At 40.8% G+C, this 22563-nt stretch overlaps 1 protein-coding gene across 3 annotated transcripts in view; it reads left to right on the forward strand.

Moving 5' to 3' along the window:
- Positions 1-22398, forward strand: part of EEFSEC (eukaryotic elongation factor, selenocysteine-tRNA specific) — a 133004-nt gene extending 110606 nt beyond the window's left edge. For 2 of the 3 annotated variants that reach the window (XM_032120745.1, XM_032120746.1), the window contains one exon: positions 10376-22398. In XM_032120745.1, the coding sequence (XP_031976636.1) occupies positions 10376-10560 (185 nt within the window). In that variant the 3' untranslated portion in view covers positions 10561-22398. The remainder of the gene's footprint in view (positions 1-10375) is intronic. The other variant, XR_004242339.1, reaches the window with a different exon arrangement.
- The last annotated feature ends 165 nt before the right edge of the window (positions 22399-22563 follow it).

The raw sequence follows: 22563 nt of genomic DNA on the forward strand, positions 1-22563 counted from the left end.
GAATTTAATCAGAAAGAACTACTTCAACAAGGTAGTGAAAATCTGTCCTGTACAACAGTTGTCATAGACTCTTCCAAATTCTGCTCATTGTGTTTATATCTGCATGTTTCTTAGTGCTCTCCCAGGAGAGAGGGGGAGAGAACTTAGGAGATCCAGTGACAGTAATTGTGATTTCAAGACACTGTTCTGACTTTGAGTGTTTTGAATGGTCTTGGGTATTTCACGTTGACCTGCCTGTAATTTTTCTACTGTTGAATTGCCTGTAATACCAAGCTTCCAACATTACATTTATATGTATTAATAATTTGATTTCTTATTAGTTCCATTATTTTTTCGTAGTTGCTCCTGTTGTGCACTGGGCATTTTCCATGCATTCAGTTTTTGTTTCAGGGAGCTTGAAGAATGTGTGGACTGCAATCACAGAACCAGTGTGAGTGGTGCCTCTCCCTGCAAGTATGCTGGGAGAGCAAGTACAGCACTTAGGCATGATCTCAGTGGCTCTGTGGACCTTGAGTGGCCATCAAGTGAAAATAGAGTTTGAATAATTGCTGGTATGATACATCAGCTGGCATAATTGCAACCTTTTTACTGTACTGAAAGCCCATGAAGAAATTAATTTGAAAATTTCCTCTAGGCTAGTGGAACAGTGTTAGATTTGAGGCCAGAAATATGATCATAGTGGTTGTCTTGTAGCTCAGACAGTTGATCCATTGTATTGTATGTACACTTAATTTGTGTAGCCTAGACCTAGTCCGTGGTGCACTGGAGTCTCCTTGTAACCTGTATTAAGGTTAGTCCCTGCTGCACAGAAACACAAGGTTTTGTAGAGCATACAATTCATAGTTGTGTTCCAGGAGTGCAGGGTAGAAAGTCCTCTGCTCTTTAGGGGAGTTTCTCCAGGACGGCTTGGCCAACAGATGGTTGTGGTGCGCTGTGCAATGGCAGCTGTGTTGGCCTATAAAATGGGGTCAGGTTTGGTACTTTCAACTGATTTGTGCTGAAGGATGGCCAACTGGCCAAGAAATGAAGACCTTAAGTATTTCACTTCATCTCCATGCTGTCATTTAGGGCTGAAGGGTATGTTGGATTAGGGTGTGTTTTGGAAAACCCACTGTGGGAACTGCAAATATCTTTCTGAAGTGTGTGTGGTCTTGTGTAGACTTAAATAATGACATGGGTGCAGACCAGTGGTTTGATACAAGATGGGGATTTGTCAAGTTCAGAAATCTGTCCTGCTACGTGGCTTCAGATGACAGTGGTCCATTTATACCTGGTGTTTAATAGTTACGTTTTATTTTTGAAAAACAAGGTTAAAAACGTGATTGTATTTTGTAAGTTTGGGAAATCAGGTAATATAGGCTGGTCATCTTGCTGGAAATTGAGATGTATAAAGCTGAATGAATGGCATACTCAATACACTGTGTTATGCTGCGTCTCCTTGGTGTGGTTGACAGGTTTAGGATGAAGAGAGGAGAGAGAAGGGGAAGGCAAGGCAGGCACAGGGAAGTGCACCACTGATACCCCACTCAGCAGCTATGGTGTGATGCTGGAATCTGTGCTCCATTTAGCAATATGAAAAATATCAGACTGAAAATCAAGACGCTGACTTCATGTAGAGGGTATGGCAGACTAATTAAAGAAAAAAATGTGTACCAATTGAGCCTATAAAACTCTTCCTGACCTTGAGAAAACTCCCAGGGAGCTGTGGGAAACTCCAATCTGTCCCCTCTGAACTTTTTTGTGTTGTTGTTTAAATATAGTAACTGCTTTTTTAATTAAAAAGAAAAATTAGATGGCATTTCAAATTGTGTCCATGGTGCCTTGGGGACCTATTACAGTGCAAATTACCCTCTACTATTTAGTGAGGTCTTGTTTACTATTGTGTGAAGCGAGGGTTACCAGTGTAAGGATGTAGGACAAGAAGGGCCCTTCTTTGAAAGTCTGGCTCTGCACATGAAAGTGACGCCAGCAATTGGAAGCAATTTGTGGAATTGTTTGATTATATTAATTATGGCACCAGCAAACAGTGCTTGGGAAACAGTTTTGTTTTCGTGCATTCTTTCTTGATTGCTTGCAGCAAAAGCCAAGATACAAAATGTGCCTTTAAGGACTGCCGGAGAGCGCGGTTCAGGCCATTGTGTGGAATTGGCACTGAGCTTGAAGGGTTGTGTCCGGTTTGATGGGAGAGTTTTCCAAATACGTCTTTGGCCTGAACTTCACCCAGGTCAGCCTCTTAAATTAAAACAGCTTCTGTCTTCCTCATCAAGGAAGATCAGCTCTTTCCCTGTGAAGTAGGAGCCCGTAATGAAATCCATGTTACTTCCAGTAGTACCACTTCTTGTAATGATGTCTTTCAGTCCAAAAGCCTGTATAAACTTAAATTGATACACAAGACTCAATCCTGCTCACCACTGAGCTGCAGACTTCTCTGATGTGGTACAGGGCAGCTGTTCCCCAATTTATGGGAAGATGTTTTATTTAAGGATTTCCAAGCAGTCTGCTATGCTGAGACTGCAGGAATAGCTCTGCTGATGCAGGCTGGCTGTCACAACAGTGTTTGGTTGGGACATGGAGCAGTCTACTTCTGCTTAAAGTGGCTGTAAGATTTTTTTTCTCTTGTCTGTCATCAAACAATGAATTATGAATGTTTTGCGTAGATCCCAAACATCACACTGAGGATTTAGCACATTTGGAAGGAAGGAGTCTCCTTTCTTGTCTCCTTGGAGGCTGGTTGCTCCCTGGCCAACTTCTTGCTGTAGCGCTATTAATATTCACAAGCCAGGCAAGGTGATATAACTGATCTTGTACTGGCCAGAAAAGAAAAATGACTCTTCTCTGGAGTTTGAAACTCTAGCAGAATATTTGAGAGAGCTGACAAGAGATGTGGGAGAGGTGGTGTGAATTCAAAATAGAATTACTGGAGAATTGTGGAGGGATTTACATAAGTAAAATTTGTTGCCTGATCTGTGAAAGTAATTGAAGCTCAAATCCTGAGGTCTTGAGAGTAGCAAGGAAAGGAGTATCCCTTGTTTCTTGAGCGAATCTCTGGTCAACTATTACATTGAAATTGTCTTGGTAATCATATTATACTTGTTATCATGGTGATGAACGCCTAGGAACAGAGTAGATTGGCTTCTGTAAGAGGACTGTACTTAAATCTTTTGCCTAGAAAAGGTTTGTAGGTGTAGACCCTGATGTCAGGTAGAGAATTCCTGCCTGATCCTGGGCTCCAGTTAGCTCAGGACCCAGTTTCACCCCTGTTCTTTCTAAAGCACAGTATATTCATGACAGGCAGATGGGATGCTGAGCTAGATAGGACCAGCAGTCTCTAGATGACCCATCCATCATCCAGTCCACTAGATGTGGCGTGGTGCATCTGAGCTCCCTATTACAGTGTTAATGGGTACAGTCACACAGTACTTTTGTCCTTGGAAGGCTCACAAAGATCTTGTTTCTCCTGATCAGTTAGGGGGGGTTTTGGTTTGAGTTTTTGTTTTGTTGGTGTTTTGGGTTGGGGGTTTTTTGTTTTTCTTCTTTTTGTTTTGTTTTGTTTCTTTCTGGAATATTGAAGGTGAGAAATTACTTGAATAAAGACAAACAGTAGGATTTGGGGTATCTTTAGCAGAGGAGAAGAGAAGCAGAGTTGCTAACTGATGGCTTAATGTAAAGAGTTGAGGCAGCAGGATGTTATATTTTGTTGTTCTTGTCCTTTCTGCCTGATGGCAGAGATAACTGTAACAGGAGAGGCTGGGCAAACTGATCCTCTCATTTTGGGGTGCTTCTGCCTTGTGTTTAAATCAAAACTCCGGAGTGTTACTTTAGGGATATTCCATGAGCTTTTCAAGTTTTTAGAGTGCATAGAAACAGTTTTGTAGAACTGCTGACATGTTTGGGGACTAGTTGGAAAACAAATGTGTGCTTTCTAGAGTATTGTGGGACTCTGAGAATCAGTTCTTACAACGTTGGTATTTCTATTAATTTTGCTGGAAACTAATGATGAATTTATTATTCTTACTTTAAAGTTGATCAGAATGTGAAAAAAAGTGGGAGTGCTGCTCTATTTGAACCTTGTACCCTTCTTTGGACATAGGTAGCTCTGTTTTTTAAGTATGAATGCTTTTTAAGGATGAATGAATGTATATAGCTGTTGCAAGAAAAGAAAAATGAATTAATTTTTAATTGTATTGTGCTGAAGTACAGGATTCTAGAGTCCTGCAGTACTGGCAAAAAGTTCCTGTTTTCTTTCAGTGGTCCGTCATTGCAGTAAACTGAGGGAGAGGCTGGTCTTTGTACACTCTCCAGTGCAGCCCTTCTGCATCAGCCTGTGGCATGAATGTCTCCATTTGGGCCTCTAATTATTTCTGATTTTCAGGTCGACCAGCTTTTGTACTCTCTCTTAGCAGGAGAGTTGATGCAGGCGCACACTCTCTAACTGTGTGATTTGGGTTCAGGTTCTGAGAGTTCAATTTAAGGAAATCCCGAAATTGTGCAAACCAGCTGTTCTGAATAATCCATTGTGAGTGAGGATTATCCCCAACACTTTGCCTCTTTCAAGTTTTGCCCTTTTTTTCCTTCCCTCAGGAGGAAAGAAAAATGTCTGCCTGTCATATTAAAAGGTTACGTGTGCCTCGGATAAAAATTATTTCAAACATCAAATGTGCTAGGTTAACTTGTTCTCTGGTGTTCAGTCAATTTTTAACATTTGAATGTTGACAGGAAACAAGAAGCTGAGTCTTCTACCTGCAGTGTTTGAAGGAAGTGAATAGGATATTTTGTTAACAGAAGGGAAAAGCAAGTTCAGTTTCCCACTGAAACTCTGCTCACAAATTCCTGAATGGAATGGGAGGTTTGGCAGTAGTATTGGCTAGTCAAGAATAGCCTAGCAATTTCTTAATACGTAATGCAGAAAGGAATATTTTCTATTCCCAGAGTAGCTGCTGGTGTGGCCTCAATGTGCTTTTTCCTGACAGCATGGTGAGGATCCTGAGCCAGTGCTTTTCCAGCAGACCATGGCAAGTACCAGTGCAGGGTAGGATGAACTTTTAATTTTGGCCTGAAAGTAAAGTTCTCATTAATTGGGAACATTGAAATCTTTTAACATTATTTTTTTTTCCCCATTACAATTCTTGATGCTGTAAGAAAACTGTGTAATCATCCCTGCAAATACTTTCATGTTCACCAGCATAGTTAGAAATAGGCCTTTTTTTTTTTTATGAGTGTGCACATGAGAAGGGAGTTGTTGAAGTTCAGCAAAATAAATTATTCTCCCTGGCTCTGCTGGAGAGCATGTCCTGCACTTATATTATTACACCTGTTTTCAATGATGGGTTTATCAGTTGCTTAAAAATTACTCCTGTCTCTGGCTGGGCTACAAGGAGATACTGTATTATCTTGCTTCTCATCTGAAGGGTGTCTGGCATTCAGTCTTTAAAATCTTGCATTCAAACACAATGTTTCGTTAGCTTTGAAGGAGACAGGACTATTCCTAAATATTGAAGAGAACTGTGAAAATAGGAAATGGAAATACAGAGATGGGAAATCTGAAATATTAAGTTGGAAAAGGGGGAGAGAGAGATAAAACTCCTGAAGGGCTGAGTAGCAAGTGCAATTGGGAGTCAAGGAAGGAGGAGCTGGACTTTAGAAAGAAAGAACAGAGACCACCCTTGGCAACCTTTTGAAGGAGCAGGGGAGCAGAAGGCTAATAAGAAAAAAAAATCAACAAATCTGACAAGGGATGTTGATAAAGAATGACAGTATTAAGTGAAGGAGGATGTCTAGTGGAGAAGCTAAAAGTGTAGAAGGCAAAGTAGAATCCAAGTTTACAGGTAATAGATGAAATAAATATGTATATGGGGCAAAAGCATAGAAGTGCTTCTTTACCCTGCTGCTGGGTGAGCCAAAGGAATTAGAGGAGTGGATACTATGTCAGCTTTCATCCTCCTTCCAGCTGAAGCAGTAGTAAAAACCAAGCAAAAGTAAACCTGGTTATGGTGCTGTGTGTGGGTGTTGTGATTTGTGTCAGGGCTGGCATTCCCTGCTGGCTGGACGTGGAGCCTGTCCCAGGCCCACCGCGGGATCACCGCCCGGCTCTGCTAAACCGGAGGGCAAAACTTGTATCCTTAGGAGTAACTTCATTGGAGAGAGGGAGGGAGTGGAGCTAACTGGGTTGTGTCTAGATAAAATTGGATTTTATCTATACACAAGAAGGCGTCCAGAGTTCTACAGTATGGAATATCCATGTGAAGTAGTAAAGATCTGCGTGTTTCTACGCTAATTTCTTGTGTAATTGTAAAACTCGAGGCTGCAGTTCATTTCACCGTGTCAGATACTGCAAATCACTAAGCTGCTAGCTTTTTGTTTTTGAAAATTGTATAAAATATTGTGCTTATTCTTTATTTTGTGCACATGAAATTGTTTTTAGACTTGGAAAATATTTTTCCTGATGTGGTATTGCTTTTCATTTGAATTTGAAAATGCATTTTTTTAATTGATATTATTTCTAAATGGATCAGTTTGGACTAAATCCTTCAGGCCATTCTGAGACAAAGGATTTTAAAGAGTCTGTATTTTTATTTGTTAATTATTAACAGTAGTTGAAATTAAAATAGTGAAGTAGATTACACTGTTTTACAACTAGATTTTCATATCTAACCTGAGTTAGTGGATGCTAAAAGTACATTTTGCATAAGACCTTGTCTGCGCACTTCTTACAGACATGGTTTTGATGGGTGGGAATGAATTTGCTAAGCTTTCACATATCTTATGTGCCTTTGAGGATGGCCCATTAATAATATTAATACATAGGTATTTTCCATTGTTGTATGCAAGGCATTTCTTAGAACTTTGAAGCTAAAGTCTTTTTTTTAACACACGGACCTTTTCAATTTAATCCATTAGCAACTTGGCAAAATAAAGTAATTGTCCAACAGAGGAAGAAAAAAAAAAATCTATTAACATTTGCTACAAATCCGAGTAGTACAGGCAGCACTTAATTAATGGAACAGATTTCTCACTATGTGTTCAAGTTAACATAGCTATTGTTCAGGAGAGATTAGACCCTTAATGTAAGTAAGTTAAACTAGACCTCCATCTAAAAATACCCATCATTTCAGCTATTAAAGGTCTGATGTCTTCTTCGGTGACAGATATATTTCCCTTCATTTCCTTGGTTTTGTAAAATGTAAAGTATGCATTGTGTGTAATGCGAGAAATCCACGGAGGTAGATGAAACCCCGATTGTGCCTGTCTCTCCCTGCCTGCTCCTTTGTGCTGCTCCCCGTCTCAGAGCCTCCTCAGCCCTGAGACCTCCTGGCACCAGAGCAGAAAAACAGAAAATGCCATTTGTCAGGGTATGATGCCAGCCACCTAATCTGTTTGGAGAATGAGGGCCATGGGATCTGATTAGGTAATTTAGATACCGTGTGAGTTTAATAATACCTGAGCTGCCTTTGGCTGTCAGCCCGTCACTTCACTGGTAGGAACTACCACGTTCTGCCATTTCTTCTGTAAACTTCTTACCTGGAATACCTTTTTTAGTCCAAATAGGTGTTAAGTGGTGCAGGTGAGGTATACCTTTGCTACTTCTATGTGGAAGTTAGTGATAGGGTGGAGGAGGTGAGATGGCTCCATTTTAAATGCATTTTCCCCGGCAGGGTTTCACATGCAGAACATGTTTTTTTCTTGAAAATGAAGCTTTTCAAGCATGAGATGCTTTGTTTGAATACTGCAGATGCTGTGCCGGGTTTCAGTTGTGTTGGGCCATCCAAGCTGATGTCACTGGAAGGTTTTGAAGCTCAGTTTAACCAAGGTGGTTATTTCACCCTCATGGCTGAGACTTCCCTGGCTTGCTGCTGCACCCGAGGGTCTCTGTGGGGTGAGAGGCCAACCCCCCCACCGTGTCCCTGTAAGGGCTTGCAGAGGCAGCCTGGGTACTTCAGATACCCATAAGGGAAAGTTTTGGCTACAATTTTAATGCCACATCTCCTCCCTTCCTCTCTCCTTTCCGCCAATTAGCATTTTTTGGAAATTAGAGTCTCACAAAGCCTGCTAACATAAATGAAAGTGTTTTAGGATTTGTTTGCTTTAATTAAAATGTGTCTTTCTGAAAGGATTTAGTTAAACATCTTTCTTAAACAGTGCTGTGCCAGTAACAGCAACATTAGTAATAGTGATAAGACCCAGAAAGGGAAACCAACTAGAAAGCAAAATGAAATGTTTCTTTGTCCAAAAAATAAATGGTCATCTCAGGAAAGCGGAGGAAACCCTGTGCAGGGACAGTTACAATTAGGTTTATCAAAACAGTAGAAAACATAAAGTATTAAATAAATTCTTCAAAGGTAGCGAGTGGGGCTGCGTGAGGTCAGTCTTTCTGCTGTTTTTGTTTTGTTTTCCCATTTTTTGACTGTTGCTATTTTTTTTTCTAGCAGCACCCAAGATACTCTCAGAGCTTTCCAAATAGGAAATAAGTTGCTTTTCATGTAGTGATAAATTATTTTTTGTAGTGAAGATGGAGTGATTGTAAGGGTAATGATATTAATGGGATTTATATGAAAGCATCCAATTAAAAAATCGAAACAGCTGCATCAAACATGACTCTACAATGTAATAAAATCATATAATAAATATGTGGTCCCGCCACACCATATTACCTAGTTTGATTAATTGAACCTTACATGTGCAAAGATAGTCATTATCAGACTTCTCAGCCATCAAGGAAGAGCAGTCTCAATTATTTTCACAATGAAATAATCATTGCTTTTTTTGTGTCCTGCCATCTGGAAAGAGAAACCAGCAGCTGCCATGACTGTGAAATGCCTGATCTTGCAGAACTATAGAAAGTTGATTCTGCTTAATGCTAGACTCCTGCAACCTTAGTGTGGGCTGTAATTTCTTTAGTTATATACTAATCTTGTTGCTTTTCTCCTCTTTTGGACCCTTGTGCCTTTTTCCCCTTTTGTTTTCCCTCCCCCCCCAAAAAAAAGACCCCTCTCTCTCCAAAAGTCTCCCCACTGCAGGGCCTTAGGAATGGTTTACAGCCTCTGGTTGTGAAATAGCAAACAGGCAGTTCCCTGGTTTTGCTTCAACACTTCCTTGTTTCTTCTCTTCCCTTGGCCATGTGGTGGGAATGCTGCTGGAACAATTTGCTCCCTGACACAGCAAGATGAGAAGGTGGGCTCTGGGGCTGTGTCCCCCTGCCATCAGCTGGGAGTGCCTCTGGATGTGTCTGAGCTGGAGCAAATCACCTGTGCCCGTAGACCTCCTGTCTCCAGTAAATCATAAGCATCTCAATCTTTTTGTCAGGCCGTGATATGAGAATCCGCAGCTGAATTTCAATATGAGGGGAGAGAGGCTGATTAAGTGTTTGAGATAAGGTTATGTGACACCACAGGTTAAAAATACCTGAACTGATTTTGGCCCAATGCCTGAGAACCACATTGCAGCGTATTCAGGTAGCCCTGAAAAAGCTTCCGAGGAGTTTGTTGTCTTCTGCTTTACGCAAGCACTTCTTCAGGAGTGGTCTTTTAGGAGCTGCATCTCTCTTGTTTTACAGCTTTTCTTTGGACTTTGCTTTCCTGCATTTCTTAACTAAATTGTTACCAGTGTGTTGAGTTATAAGAAAAAATAAAGGTGTAATAAACCCTGGCCGTTTAGGAAGAAAAGGACAAATAGTTTTGTTTGGCACAAATGTCTGGAGAAACAACCCTGAAATACTACACAGCTTAATTCTAGTGCCCTTAAGCAATGCAAGTTGGAACCCCTAACAAATACTTTGTCTTAACAAAATAAAAACAAAATCCCAACAAACAAAAACACAAAACCTGTATAATTTACAATGTGCAAGTTATAAACAAGGCAGTGTGCTCCTGGTAGATCTGGAAAATAGACTTAAAAAAATTCAAGAATCTTCTGAGTCTTATGACTCTCTATAATTTTAGTATTTTACCAGTTGGGTTTTTTTCATTACTTATATTTTTATAAATATTCTTAGTGATGACAAGAAACTTTGGGTATGTGTCTAAATAATAGGAAAGGCCTGCCAAGTAAAAGACTTAGACCAGGCAAGCTGGTCTGGCTTGTTTAAATTCTTGCCTGTGTTTAATACTTTAAAAGCTGTAGATGGACACAGAAAGATTCAGGATACTGCACTGGATTTGTGGTATCGCTGTTGTGAACTTTGTTATGACTTCTCTTATTTTCTATGTAAATTACTGTATTCCAGGAGTCTTACACAGATATGTGACTTCCCTAATGCATTTCATTTACTTTCTTCTTTTCTTTGGTTGATTTCAAATGTAAACTTGCCTGCTCATTTTTTCTAGTTCTATGAAATGTGATGTTGAGTGCGTAAGTCGTGTGTGTTCTTGTTCTTTTACAGATGGGCTGAAGCCAGATACCAAGATGCTGCTAACTGCTGCCTCCAAGAAGAAATCTAAGGGGGGAAAGGGGGATATGACCAAAGAGGATGAAAGCAGCAAGAACGATTCAGCCCAACCTGTTACTATCTCTCTTATCTTTAAAAGATATATTTTTGACACACAGAAGAAAATGATTCAATCCTGAGGAAGCAAGAGAAGCCCCTGATTATACCTGGAAGTCCAGACCCTGAAATGCATTGAGGTGGAACATGTTTCTTGTCCAAACACATTAGACCTGTTCCTTCCTCACAAACAGAGCCTGGAAGCTTCTGCTGACTGTGCCCCCTTCCAAAATCTCTGCAATCTCATATTGTTCTGTTTGAATTTTCTTATTTTGTCATCTCTTGTGATGTGAATGTTTATGACATCTCAGAGAATCTCACCTGCCAGATGAGCACATTTGGGTGTACATTCTAATTGCGCTGTTTTTCTGGAGAATTGTGTTGAAGTTTCTTTTGATTTAGAAGTTTGCCACCAATATTAATCTAAATCAAGTCAAGATGTGAATTTCATGTGACCCACAAAGTGAAGCTGATTATTCTAGGCTTACTTCCTTGAGCAAAGTGGGAGACAGCGCACAATTTAATAGATGAAACCTAAAATGGGTGTTTCACATTCCTTCAGTTGCAACTATGTAAGATGCTATCTGAGAGATGGTATGGATGTTTTTTATAAATGATTTATATCTAGAAGTGGTTTTCATATTAAACATAATGTTCTGTGTAGCTGAGAGTCTTAATTGTTCTGTTTGCTGTTCCAAAGGTTCAGAACTTACCTTCAATGACATTTTATGTAACGTTTCTGATTTTCCTGCCTGTTCTGCAATGAATTCTATTGCAGAGCTGTTTTCTTTCTTTTTCCTTTTTTTTTTTTTTGTAACCAAAATGCCTTTTGTGTGTGAGAGAAAAAGTTGCCTCTGGAAATAGTCAAGGCCTTTATTTCATTAAAATAATGATAGAAGATTGCTGCATAAGCCTTGTAAAATGAGTATCTCCAAGATGCTTTAGAAACCATTAGTTGTTTAATAGGGATTTCATGGCTGCTTTAGCTCTTTCTCTCAATTTCATGTCCTAGGCTCATAAAAAGGAGAGCACTGGTAATATCCCTTCTTGCATACAAAGTATAGGACACCTTACATTAAAACTAACAGCAATTGCACAGGTACGAAAGTTGCAGTCTGGAACAGAAATTGGACTTGGCCTCAGCAGTATGGACAATGTTAATTCCTGCCTTTTGAACAAAAAGAGTACCTGCTTGTTGATGCTGAATAGCAGCCTGTGACCCATTTGCTGAAGTCAGCTAGAGATGGTGACCACATGTATAATGTAAGTGCATTAGTTGCACATGGAGGTAAATAATTGCTACATTAATTCTTATTAATCATATTATTATATCCCTTGATGGGCATGAGTCCATCAGGTTAAAATGATCCTGATTTTTTTCCAGTCTTTTCCTTGTAATTTCCAGGTAGCCAAAGTGTCTACAAATAGCAAAGCTATCAGCTATTGAGGGGATATTTACAGCTGGACAGCTGTGAGACAGGGCAAGCCTGGTGTCTAAACTAGGCTAATGGTGTCCCTTTAAATCAGAACAGAATTAGTGCTTTGTGTAATAATCCCAAACAGTTTCTGCTGAGTGAGTCCCAGCAAAGCTTTAGCACATCCCTTAAGATTATGGGGTATGCTTTCAGTGTGATCCCAGAGGAATTAGGCAGGCAACTTCAGCTATTGGCTTAACGTGACTTGTGCTGCCAGCCTTGCTGGAAAATGTATCCTTCTGTAATGGAAAAAATGCATTTCACACCCCTGTCACCTCTCCTTCCCCATTTCTCTCTTCTTCCCAAACACCCCCAAAGGCAGTCTTTGGAAAGAATATTTATAATGTTATCTTTCTTTTAAGCCTTTATCAAATCCTGTTTTGTACTCTGCACTGTTACCCCTGCCTAAGATACTGCAGTGATGGAACATAGAGAAACAGATGACATTGAAGGAACAATGTTACTATCATTCCAGGTTAGTCTAAGAATTATTAGTATTAAAAAAACCCTAATTAAAAATACCCTAATTATTAAGGAACTTATACATCTGCATAGTTCTAGTGTCCTTGCCAAATTTTAAATGGGTTGCTGATTTGGAGTATTGGAAAGAAAAAGGGAGTGATCAGGAGACGTGCTTCCAGAGTTGTCATCCTTGCACTTACAGGGGTTTGTCTTTCTCATTTCTAAGCCACTTTTGAGAAGTTCTGGAGAGGAGGTTGTCCGTGTAAATGGGGATATGTATTTTTACAAAGGCCTATCTGATGAGTGTTTCCCCCCCCCACCCTGGTGGAGTGCCCTTAACAGGATCAGCAAGTCTGTTGTTATGGAACTTGATCCCTTTGAAAACTCATTAACCCTGAACACTTAGATTTGCAGCCCTCTGCTTGGCTGAAAGGACTCCTAGTGCAGGGAGTCCCCTGGTTTATTTGCTTGGGGTGCTCCAAGAGAGTGAGCAGCTGTACTTCCAGAGCTGTACCTACATCCCTTTCTCATCCAGTCTCTTGTAAATATATTTTTAAATCTTCCCCCTATCTTCCATTTCATTTCCAGACTAGCATGCTAACTTTGCATTTTTCTCAGTCCAAGACCTAACCTCCTTCTCAGCGCTCCCATTTCGTTCTTTGCTCATTGCTTCTCCTTGCTCTGGCTCTGCTCTTGCCCTGGAGATCCATGGCAGGGCTCCCACGATGGTTGCTGGGAGCCCAGTGAGGTGGGAAAGGCTCTTGGCCTGCAGCTCACACCAGCTCCTGTGTGCTGCCTCTGTTCAGGCTGTGACCCTGGGCAGCTCTGATGGACCCACAGGAGCAGGCTTTGCCTTCACCTGCCACCCTACCCTGTCCTTGTGCCTTGCAATCCTCTGTGGACAGCCCCTGTCACAAAGCCCCATCTCTCATTTTGCTCCTGTTGCAGAGGTTTGTGTAGGACACACAGCTGGGAAGGGATCTGGGGCTTGGTTTTGTGTTTCTCCCGATGTAGAATTCCAAAAGGAGAACCTAAGTGTGCCTAAGAACTTTGATTATAATGTGCTATTACTGCAGATCTCTGGCTGCTGTCCTGAGGCTGTTGGATACACATTCGAAAAAGGGTGAAATGGTGGAACAAAATGATTATGGGAAAATCAAAGCTTTTGTAGGATGAACAGATGTTCAGACATTTTTTTATTTGGTTTCCAGACAGACATAGAGACTTTCCTTTCATCCTCATAATCAGTGCATTATGCTGTAATTTGTAAAAATGGCATTAAAAAAATATTAACAGGGTCATATTGTGATCTACTGGCTCTGTGTCATTAAGCCGTGAAGTTAAGAACGGCAACTGGGAACACGGGTTAAATGTTGCAGAATGTACTGTGCTAGCATATATTGTCAGACTGTATTATAATGAATCCAAAATGGAATAAAGATGTAAGGAGTTTTTTTAATACTGCTAAGGTTGTCAGTGTTGCAAAACTAGAAATTATTATGGCTGTGCAGATGTTCGGTGAGTAATACATCTTCGGGTTGTGGGGAGAGTAGCAGGGAGAAAAGCTTTGTTTTTACAAGCCTGTTCTGTACTTTTCCTTGGAATTTATTTTGGGACTGCAGTCTGGCTTGTGATCATGCCAGAGGTCTGGAGCCAGGAGGGTCAAAGCTGCGCTCATGGTAGCAAGGATTCAGTAGGTGGCATCCTTTGCTTGGAATCAAAGCTGAGTCTCCCCACCTAAAAAGGGGGTTTTCACTGGAACTGAGACTGAAGGGTTTGCATCAGGCTTGCAACCCAGCTCTTAAAGAACAGCTTCTGTTAAAAACTACAATGCATTTAATGCCTGGGACAGAGCCATCAACTCCAATCCGTTGACCAAACCCTGAGGCACTGATGTCCTTTCTCTGTGTGTTTCTGGCTCAGCTGGAAACAGCTCTGTCTCTTAAATCCTGTGTTAGTTGGTTGCAAGTATCTGACTATGGAAAAGTGAGCCATCTGCACCAGGGGAGTTCTTGATGTGTACAAGGCATCTCCTTCTGGGAAATAGCATTTTCCTTGCCCGTTGGACTCTGCAGTTGAACAGCCACGGGGTGGCAGAGCAAAATGAGAGCCCAGCAGAGCTCATGGGGAGTTGCAGTGGTGCAGCCACGGTCCACCCCGGCACTGTTTGCCTCTCACTGCTGGGAGAGCAGCTCTGTGTTTACATCTGCAGAGTGCTCTGGGATCTTGTGAAATGAAGCATGAAAGGCAGCAGAGGAATGCTACCTTATTAGCAGTTTCAAAAAGCCTTCATGTTTCCCTTTTAGTTTAATATCCACAGTGAGCTGGAAAGCTCTTCATTTACAAGCACATGAGTTTTAAACAAACTTACTGAGGATATAAATAGAATAATTTTAAGATAGAGCCTAGCACTGGGAGCTAACCTGCCAAACCTGGGAGAAGGGGAAATACTGTATGACTGCAATCTGTGGTAAGGCCAGTTTTGGTAGATGATGGGCACCCAGAAGGAATCCAGGGGCTTGGGGAGGTTGTGTTTAAGCAAAATACTGATAGTCTTCTGGAATTCCCCACAAATTTTCCTGCTGTTCTGTACAAAAATAGGTTAAAGCCATCATTTTACACAGTTGTAGCTCCACTGTAGACAATATATGAGGAAAAGGAGTACAGTGGATCTGCTTATTTCCCATTGTTAGTGCCAGATTATGGAGTCTCTCTCTGATCTCCTGCTGTGCATGCTGTGCTAGTTGAAGTTCCAGTTGTTGGGTTTGCATTCCTCAATGAGTGTTACAGTTCTTTATTTTCATTTGTGTATCTGATACAAGTGCTTTTCCAAGATGGTATAATCAGTCTGTAAGACTTCCACTTCCTCTTCAAGGTGACTCTTGTTTGTCAAAGGTGAGTCCTCGAAGGGGCATCTAAGCTTTTTGTATTTTGTATGCTTTTCCTTGTAAAGGACAGGAGAGAGATTCTGTCAAATTCTTCTCTTTCTGTATTTTGCAGTCAGCTGTGAAAGGAACTCATGGAACAGAATCAGAAAATACTGCAAGATCTTTGGTAAATCTCAGCCCTGCACTGCTTTACAAGGCGCAGTCTTAAAAACGTGACTGTCTTTTTGCCTATTGAGTCCTTGCCAGTCCTGCCTGTTCTAGTTCATATTTCTTAACCAAAAGGTAATTTGAGGTCTGGATCAAGTGCTGCTAAACTGACAACCCCAGTAGTGAATGAGGTGCCTGCTAACACCCTTGTACTGGCATTTTGGCTAAACTGATCTGATTACTTTTGATCCTTTAAGAAAGCTAGGCTGTTCATTTGCTCTAGCATGTTCTGGTTAGATCAATTTCTTCTCCTTTGAGTGGAAGTCGTGCAGTCTTCTTGTGTTTTGGTTGATCATTCTGAGATTTCTCAAGGGCCTCATTCATGTCAATCAGGGAGACTCCATCCTTTTTGGACCACAAAATTGCTTTTATTAGGCTGTATGTGGCCCCCATTCAGATGTGTAGGAACCAGTCCTTTTATACTGTTTTCTGTGAAAACTGATATTTTAGTGCCTATAACTTCAGTCTGACAGTTAGGAGTGATCGATGCCCTCATGGTGAATTCATTCCCAAAACAGCATTCCATAAGGACAAGCTGAAACTTAGACCCCACACAGAGGTTTTGCCTAAATTTCTTAGTTTTTGCTAAAGTAAGCGATCCATCGTCTAGTTTTCTTTCTTAAGCCTCACTTCAACCAAAGCTGACTTGAACTCTGCACTCTCTGAGAGCACAGTTTTGTTACCTGGAAAGATCAAGGTCTTTCAGAAGCTCTTCCAGACACTGTCAAGTTACTGAAATATTATCTACATTGGTGCCCACCTCTGTTAAATAGGTGCGGGTTTCTTTTTTCTGCAGTGTGCTGGTCATACTCTCTGTGAGGACAGTAGAAATGCAGGTGGGGTACTTAGTTACTTACAGTGCAGGAATAACTAAAATTATTCCCCCCAAAATATCAGGCATCTGAGAAGTGGGTTTTCTCATTTGTTTCTTACTTGTTTCTTCTTTAGATGAACTAAGGTAGGTTTTAATTGTTGGTGAATGTGGAAGAGAAAGGGAAGGGATGATGTGTTTTCTTGCCTTTTAAAAATATTGTTGGAGAGCTCTGGCAAGAGAAGCATTTTGTTCGGAGAGAAATGCAAATCACTTTATACCTCAGTGTGGGAGGTTTTTCTGTTGTTTTTAACTGTGAGGATTGATCTGTGCTTAGAACCCCACTGGGTAAGTGGACAGTTTGGGCTCCATCCAGTTCTAAGTTGAGCTGTAAATCTCATTTGCCATCTGGCCAAGCATGGCGTGACTGGGCAGTTTCAGGCAGAGATCTGGATTTAGAACAGTGGAAGAACACAGAGGTTGCCAGATTGGAATGAAAATAAAAGTGTCAGGAACACAAAACTCAATGAGGCATGGGTTTAGGCTGACATGTATTTGTAGAGACCTAGAACTGCTGTAATAATGGTATCTGAGCACATTTATTTAGCAATTCTGTTGTTACAACAGGTCCATAAATGTTTAAGCATCACAGTTTAACATCTACAATTTCTTTTAAAGCTGAAGTTGCTGCAAGATCAGTATTGAGAAAAACTCTTGCAAAGCATTTTGCTTTCTCAGTACTAAGTGCTGACAGTATTTGACAATTTTTGCCCTTGATACATGATGTATTTCAAAACTACATCATTATGTACAACTTACCCTCACTGATGTGTTTGTGCAGCAAATCCATGCTCAGCTGATGGGTACAAAAGTGGGAGGATGAATTTGGTCAGTTGTCCACTGTCACATGTGGGATGTCACAGGAGCAGAGCTGAGTCTTCAGAGTATGGCTCCTGCTGCTTCTCTTCCCACGTTTCCATTGCTGCCAGGTGAAGGGCACTGATGAGGCCGCTGTTGCCAGCCTTGAGGGTGGTTAGCCTGGACTCCTCAGAACATTGCTTTCCTGGGACAAAAGTAAGAGGATGTCTGTCATAACTTTATCTTTCACTGAGGCAGTGCAGACAGAGTTTGTCCACATGGCCCATATTTGGTTTGGTCCATCTTGCCAAGGCAGATGCTAAAATGGATTGTCTATGGATTGCCATCCACCCTAACATAGAAAGCTCATGTAGGAATTGGTGCTTGTACCCCACTACTAAAACAGGCAGAAGGGAACTTGTGGTAACTTTGTCCACAGTTATTTGCTTAAAATACTAACATTAAAGTCATCTATGAAATAGCAGCAAAGACCACCTTCAATTTGTACATAAGACTTGCTAATTTGCAACATTAGTTTTGCTGGTTAGTGTGGGGTGTTTTTTTCCCCTTAATTAGAAATTTTAATTAGAGCATGCTGTGTATTAAGATGTTAAAGCTTTGACTGGCAGTTTGGAATTGCAGAAGGATCAGCTGTCTCTGTAGGGCTGCAGCACAACAGGGATTAGCTCGCACCCTCCTGCCTGCAGGTGTGTTTTGCTTTTTGAGTCGGATCATCAGGAAATGTTCCTCCAGGTAGGAAACGTCCATCTCACTGATCAGACCTTGTCTGTTCCGAGGAGCCTGAGCTTAGGGAAGAGCTGCAGATTCACATCCACAAGGTGTAAGGACAAAGTCTCAAACCTGAATGACAAACAGGTCAGTTGTTGGAGTGTTTCACCCTGGCAACTTTGTCCACTCGCTCCAGTTGTGCTCCGCCAGTGCAGGACGGCTCCTTTGGAGATCAGTTGCTGTGTTGGCACTTCTGCAGCTCCAATTTTCAGTCCTGTAATGTAGAAGAGCAACCTGAAGAGATTTCCCCATCCCAGAAATCCCATCTGCTGATCTGGGCTGTCTGTAACACACCATGCATAGGGAGCTGCTGGGTGTGTGGGAGCCTTGTGGCCTGATGTACTTTGAGTTGCTCAAACTCCCTTACCTCATTTTTCTTCTCTTCTGTTTTAAAGCAGATTCAAGGGGAGATAGGATAGATTCTTAAATATTAACATTCAATATTTCCAGCATCACACTTCTGGAAAGTACAAAAACTTCTGCCATGGATAATTATGGAATAACCTATATAAGGGAACTGTTTCCCCAGTCTCCTCACACTTGGTGGGTATCTTATGTCCTTTGAGCCTGAAAATTCATATTTTTGTTCTGTCTAGAGTAAGTGTGGGGTTTTCTGTTAACCAGACAAATACACAATCATTTAAAAAACTGCTGAAATGCATTTTCCAAGAGATCTTGTGGCACTCTAACCCACAACCTAATTATGGTACTGCAATTATAATTTGCTCTTTTGAGTTGATTTCATGTTCTGCTGGAACAGAAGTCATGATTTCCTTTATTTCTTGCTGTTAGTTTGTTTATCAGATGTCATCTGTCTTCAGAAGTGCAAATCTTTGCAAGCTCTGTTGATACAGAAAACTATCTATGCTTCTAATGGTTTTAGTAAATCAATATGCTCTTCCAAATGAAGACTGATAAGCAGAGTTTTAATAATTTCAATATTATCTGTCCCTTTTCTTAAGCATCCATCCCACAGAGTCCTGCTGTGCAAGGTCCCTGTTCTATTGAGTGTTCAAACTGATGCCCAAATATTTCGTTGTGGATTCTTCTATTAAGATATCCATGTAGTTCAATGTATATGTTATTGGTGGTTAACTTTCACTTGTCAATACTCGGTTTCAGCCTAGATTTGGTAATATGTAAGTTCTTCCTCCTCTTCCTGACAGCTAAATTAACCTGCTATTTGCAAATCTTGTCCAGTTATAGCTCTTCCCTTTCTGGAGGGTCACTAGTTAAGCAGCACTGAGTTAGTGTGGACTTCTTTAGCACTTGTTGGATCTTTCATTTGATTAAAGCCAGATTCTTACTTTACTTCTGTCCTTTGCTTTCCTTGATTTTCTTGCAGAAAGTCTTTGGTAACCAAATGGTTCATGAATGTGTGTATATAATTCCAGTATAGTAGAGGTGTACCCAGTTTTCCTTGGCTTTTTTTGGTGCTTAGTGATGACATTGATCAGGATGATTGGCCAGCCCGGTTTTGGTTGTTGCCTCATGGTTTTATCTGGTATGGAAGTAAGCTGACACTGGTCTTTAATTCCCTTGTCGTTCCCTTTCTGTTTTAAAGAAAGTGATAACTCTGGTAATTGACGGTAGTTAAGAAATGTATGTCTGTTCGTGTGTAAATATTTTAAAATGCTGTCAATAATCAGTGAAGCATTTTATCTGTCATTTTCTGCTGATTGCACACTTAATTAGTGGACTTGTCATTTTTATACCAATCAATAGAAGTGACTAAGTGGATAATTAATGAATGTTACCGAGCATCGCCACTTTTTGCTGAGCAGTTCTAGATCAAAGTTGATCACAAACACAAGTTCTAGAGTTTGTTACCTGATAGTGAAGGCAGATTCTGTTTCAATTTTGTAAAGATAAAATTTCTATTTTCATCTGAACTTTAAGCTAGCATTGTCAGAAAGCACCATGGAATGAGTTTTTTGCTGGAAGGACCTTTGCAGGTATTGTGGATGTTGAGGTGGGCACCCCTTGAGGAGTGGCTGAGCAAACCCAGTGTCACCATTCTGCACTTGGCTGCTCCTGACTCCTGCCTGTTGTAGTAACTTTGAATCCAGCATTTCACTGTCTTAAAAAGGGAACATCAGGAGAGGCTTTGCAACAAGTTGAAAATGAGCAGTGGTGTAGAAAATACACCATGATTGAAAAAAGGCTGATTTAATTAAATGTTTATGGCTGAGACATTCTGGTGTAAACAGCCTGTGGCTCCTGGCTTGCAAATTAGATGTCTTTCTGTTTGTGGCCAATCTCGTTGTTTGTGCTTGTGGTACTGGAGTTTCTGTCACTCTGAGCTCAAAATATCAAATCCAGGTGAGTGACTTGCACATTATGGAATAGGAGAATCCCTTCACTTAAGCACAGGTGAGCAGCCTTTCCTGGAGGGGTGGTCAGCACCAGCACAGTCGGTTACAGAGCAGCAATGCCACAACCATTCCAGCTTGTGGCATTTGTGTGTGAAGAGGAGGAGCTCTATGGCTTGGAGGACAATACAATACTGTCTGTCTAAGACAGCACCAAATCCTATTGAAAGTACTCTATACTGAGCTTCCACTCTGTTTCTGACATCTCCATTTTTGTCTTGGAATCCTGTGGCTTGCTTTGTTATCAGGATAAAAATATTAAGAGAGCAAACATTTTTTCCTGTTCCATTAGCAAGATCTCTTCAGAATCTGTGATTGATAAGCATCTCTCTGCACCTTTTCAGCAAGGAGCTGTCATCTGTTAGATGTATATAGAATGGCAGGAACTACTACGTTTAAAAGGAAATCCTAAAGTCATCTTGTCCCTCTCCCTACCCAAAGGAAGGATCGGTTGTATGTATGTTCTTTTCTGGTGTTCAGCTAACTGAGTTTTAGAGATTTTTGTCAGTAGCTGTCACAGGACTTCATTATCATTAGGGTTGTTTGGGAGAGCATGGGAACAGATTTTTTTCTCCTAGTATTTTCCTTGCTGCAGTGTAAGCCTATTTATTTATTTATTATTTATCTCTATCCACTGTGATACAGAGAACCCTCTATTCCTTTTCACTTTGCAGCATTCGTTATGTACTTAAAGACTGAGCATGGATGTGATCAATCTTCTTTCTTCTGGACTAAATGTTCTTTGTTGGTACAGTCTCTCCCCTTGGGGGCTGTGTTTCCTGGACCTGGGCTTGTTTCTGTCTTCCTGAGTTTCTCCAAATGGTCAGTGTCTTGTTTTAAGTACATTTCTCTCTGAGACCTCATGAGTGCTGACTGATTCAAGCAGGATTTTAACTTCGGGGGTGTCTCAGGACATCTTCCTGTTTATGCTTCCCTGTCTGCAGGTTTTGCAGAATCAGGAGTTTATTGCCTTGAGTCTAATGTGTGAACTCAGATCACGATGCCTCTCTCTAGGTTTGTTAATATAGGCTTCCATTTCTCATTCTGTACTTACACATCTCAACATCCCCTCTTAAAAAGCTTCTTTTTTTTTTTAGATTACTGTCCCAGTTTGCTGGGTTCAAATTCTAGTCATTTCCTCTAGCATATTCATTTCCACCTGATCTATCCAGTCACTGAGATCAGTAATGAAAATATTGAATAGAATTAGCTCAAGGTCAGGCTTCTGTGAACCATCCTTAATACACCCTCTCAAACAGCATACCATTGATAACTCTTCTCTTAATGGTCTCCAAACAGTCTCATGCTCAGCCTATAATGAGTTTCTCTAGGTGACTTTTCCCTAGCTTGCTTATGCAAATGTCTTGTGGAAAACTGTCAAAAGTTTTTTCTAAATCAAGCTACCCACACCTATATTCTAGGTGATATTTTCAGTTTTTCACTCTGCTTTTGTTTGGCTTCAGCTGCAAAACTGGACCTGTGTGAAGCCTGCTGCCCCAAGGCATGTGTTTGTTTTTGGGTTTTACTAGAACCCATTTTTCGTAGAAAAATTTTAATTTTTAATGTGTAAGAGGATGTTTAGGAATGTGAACCACTTTAGTGCAAAATATGCTGTACACAGGTGATACGCAAGTTATCTTGGTTCTGTAGGCGCATTTTAATCTTGACCTGCAAGTCTGTGTTCACAGCCTGGTTTAAGTATGTTGCACTCACAGCCCTAAATCAGAGCTGTCATCAAATACTCAGCTGCCAAGCATCCAAATGCAGCCTGGACCCAGTTTCAGCCCTGCAGCTTTTCTCTCTCATGGCTCCTGCCTGAATCACAGCCTGTAAGGCTTTCAGGGCTAAGAAGCAGCAAATTTTGCAGCTGAATTAAACAACACTTTGGTGACAAGGGTGAATCCTAACAGGAGCCTGAGGAGGCATTCGGGGTCATTTTCACATATGGAATAAGTGGAGATTTGACTTACAGGTTAGTATTGTGGTCCTTTTCAGTATCATGATGCTTTCAGGTGTGATTAAAATGTTTTTGTTAACATTAAAAAAATCAAATAAGACATTTTCTGGTAATTCCTTCTCTTTTCTTGGCCTTGTAATAAGCATATAATAAATTCAACAGCTGACGTCACGAGGAGCTATTGGATTTAAGCCCATCTGAACATGGAGATATTAGGACGCCTCCTGCACCTTTGTGTGTAATGAATGGGTCTTAGTTATTATAAAC

The sequence above is a fragment of the Corvus moneduloides genome, chromosome 11 (genome assembly GCF_009650955.1).
Source record: "Corvus moneduloides isolate bCorMon1 chromosome 11, bCorMon1.pri, whole genome shotgun sequence".
In the NCBI taxonomy this organism is placed as follows: domain Eukaryota; kingdom Metazoa; phylum Chordata; class Aves; order Passeriformes; family Corvidae; genus Corvus; species Corvus moneduloides.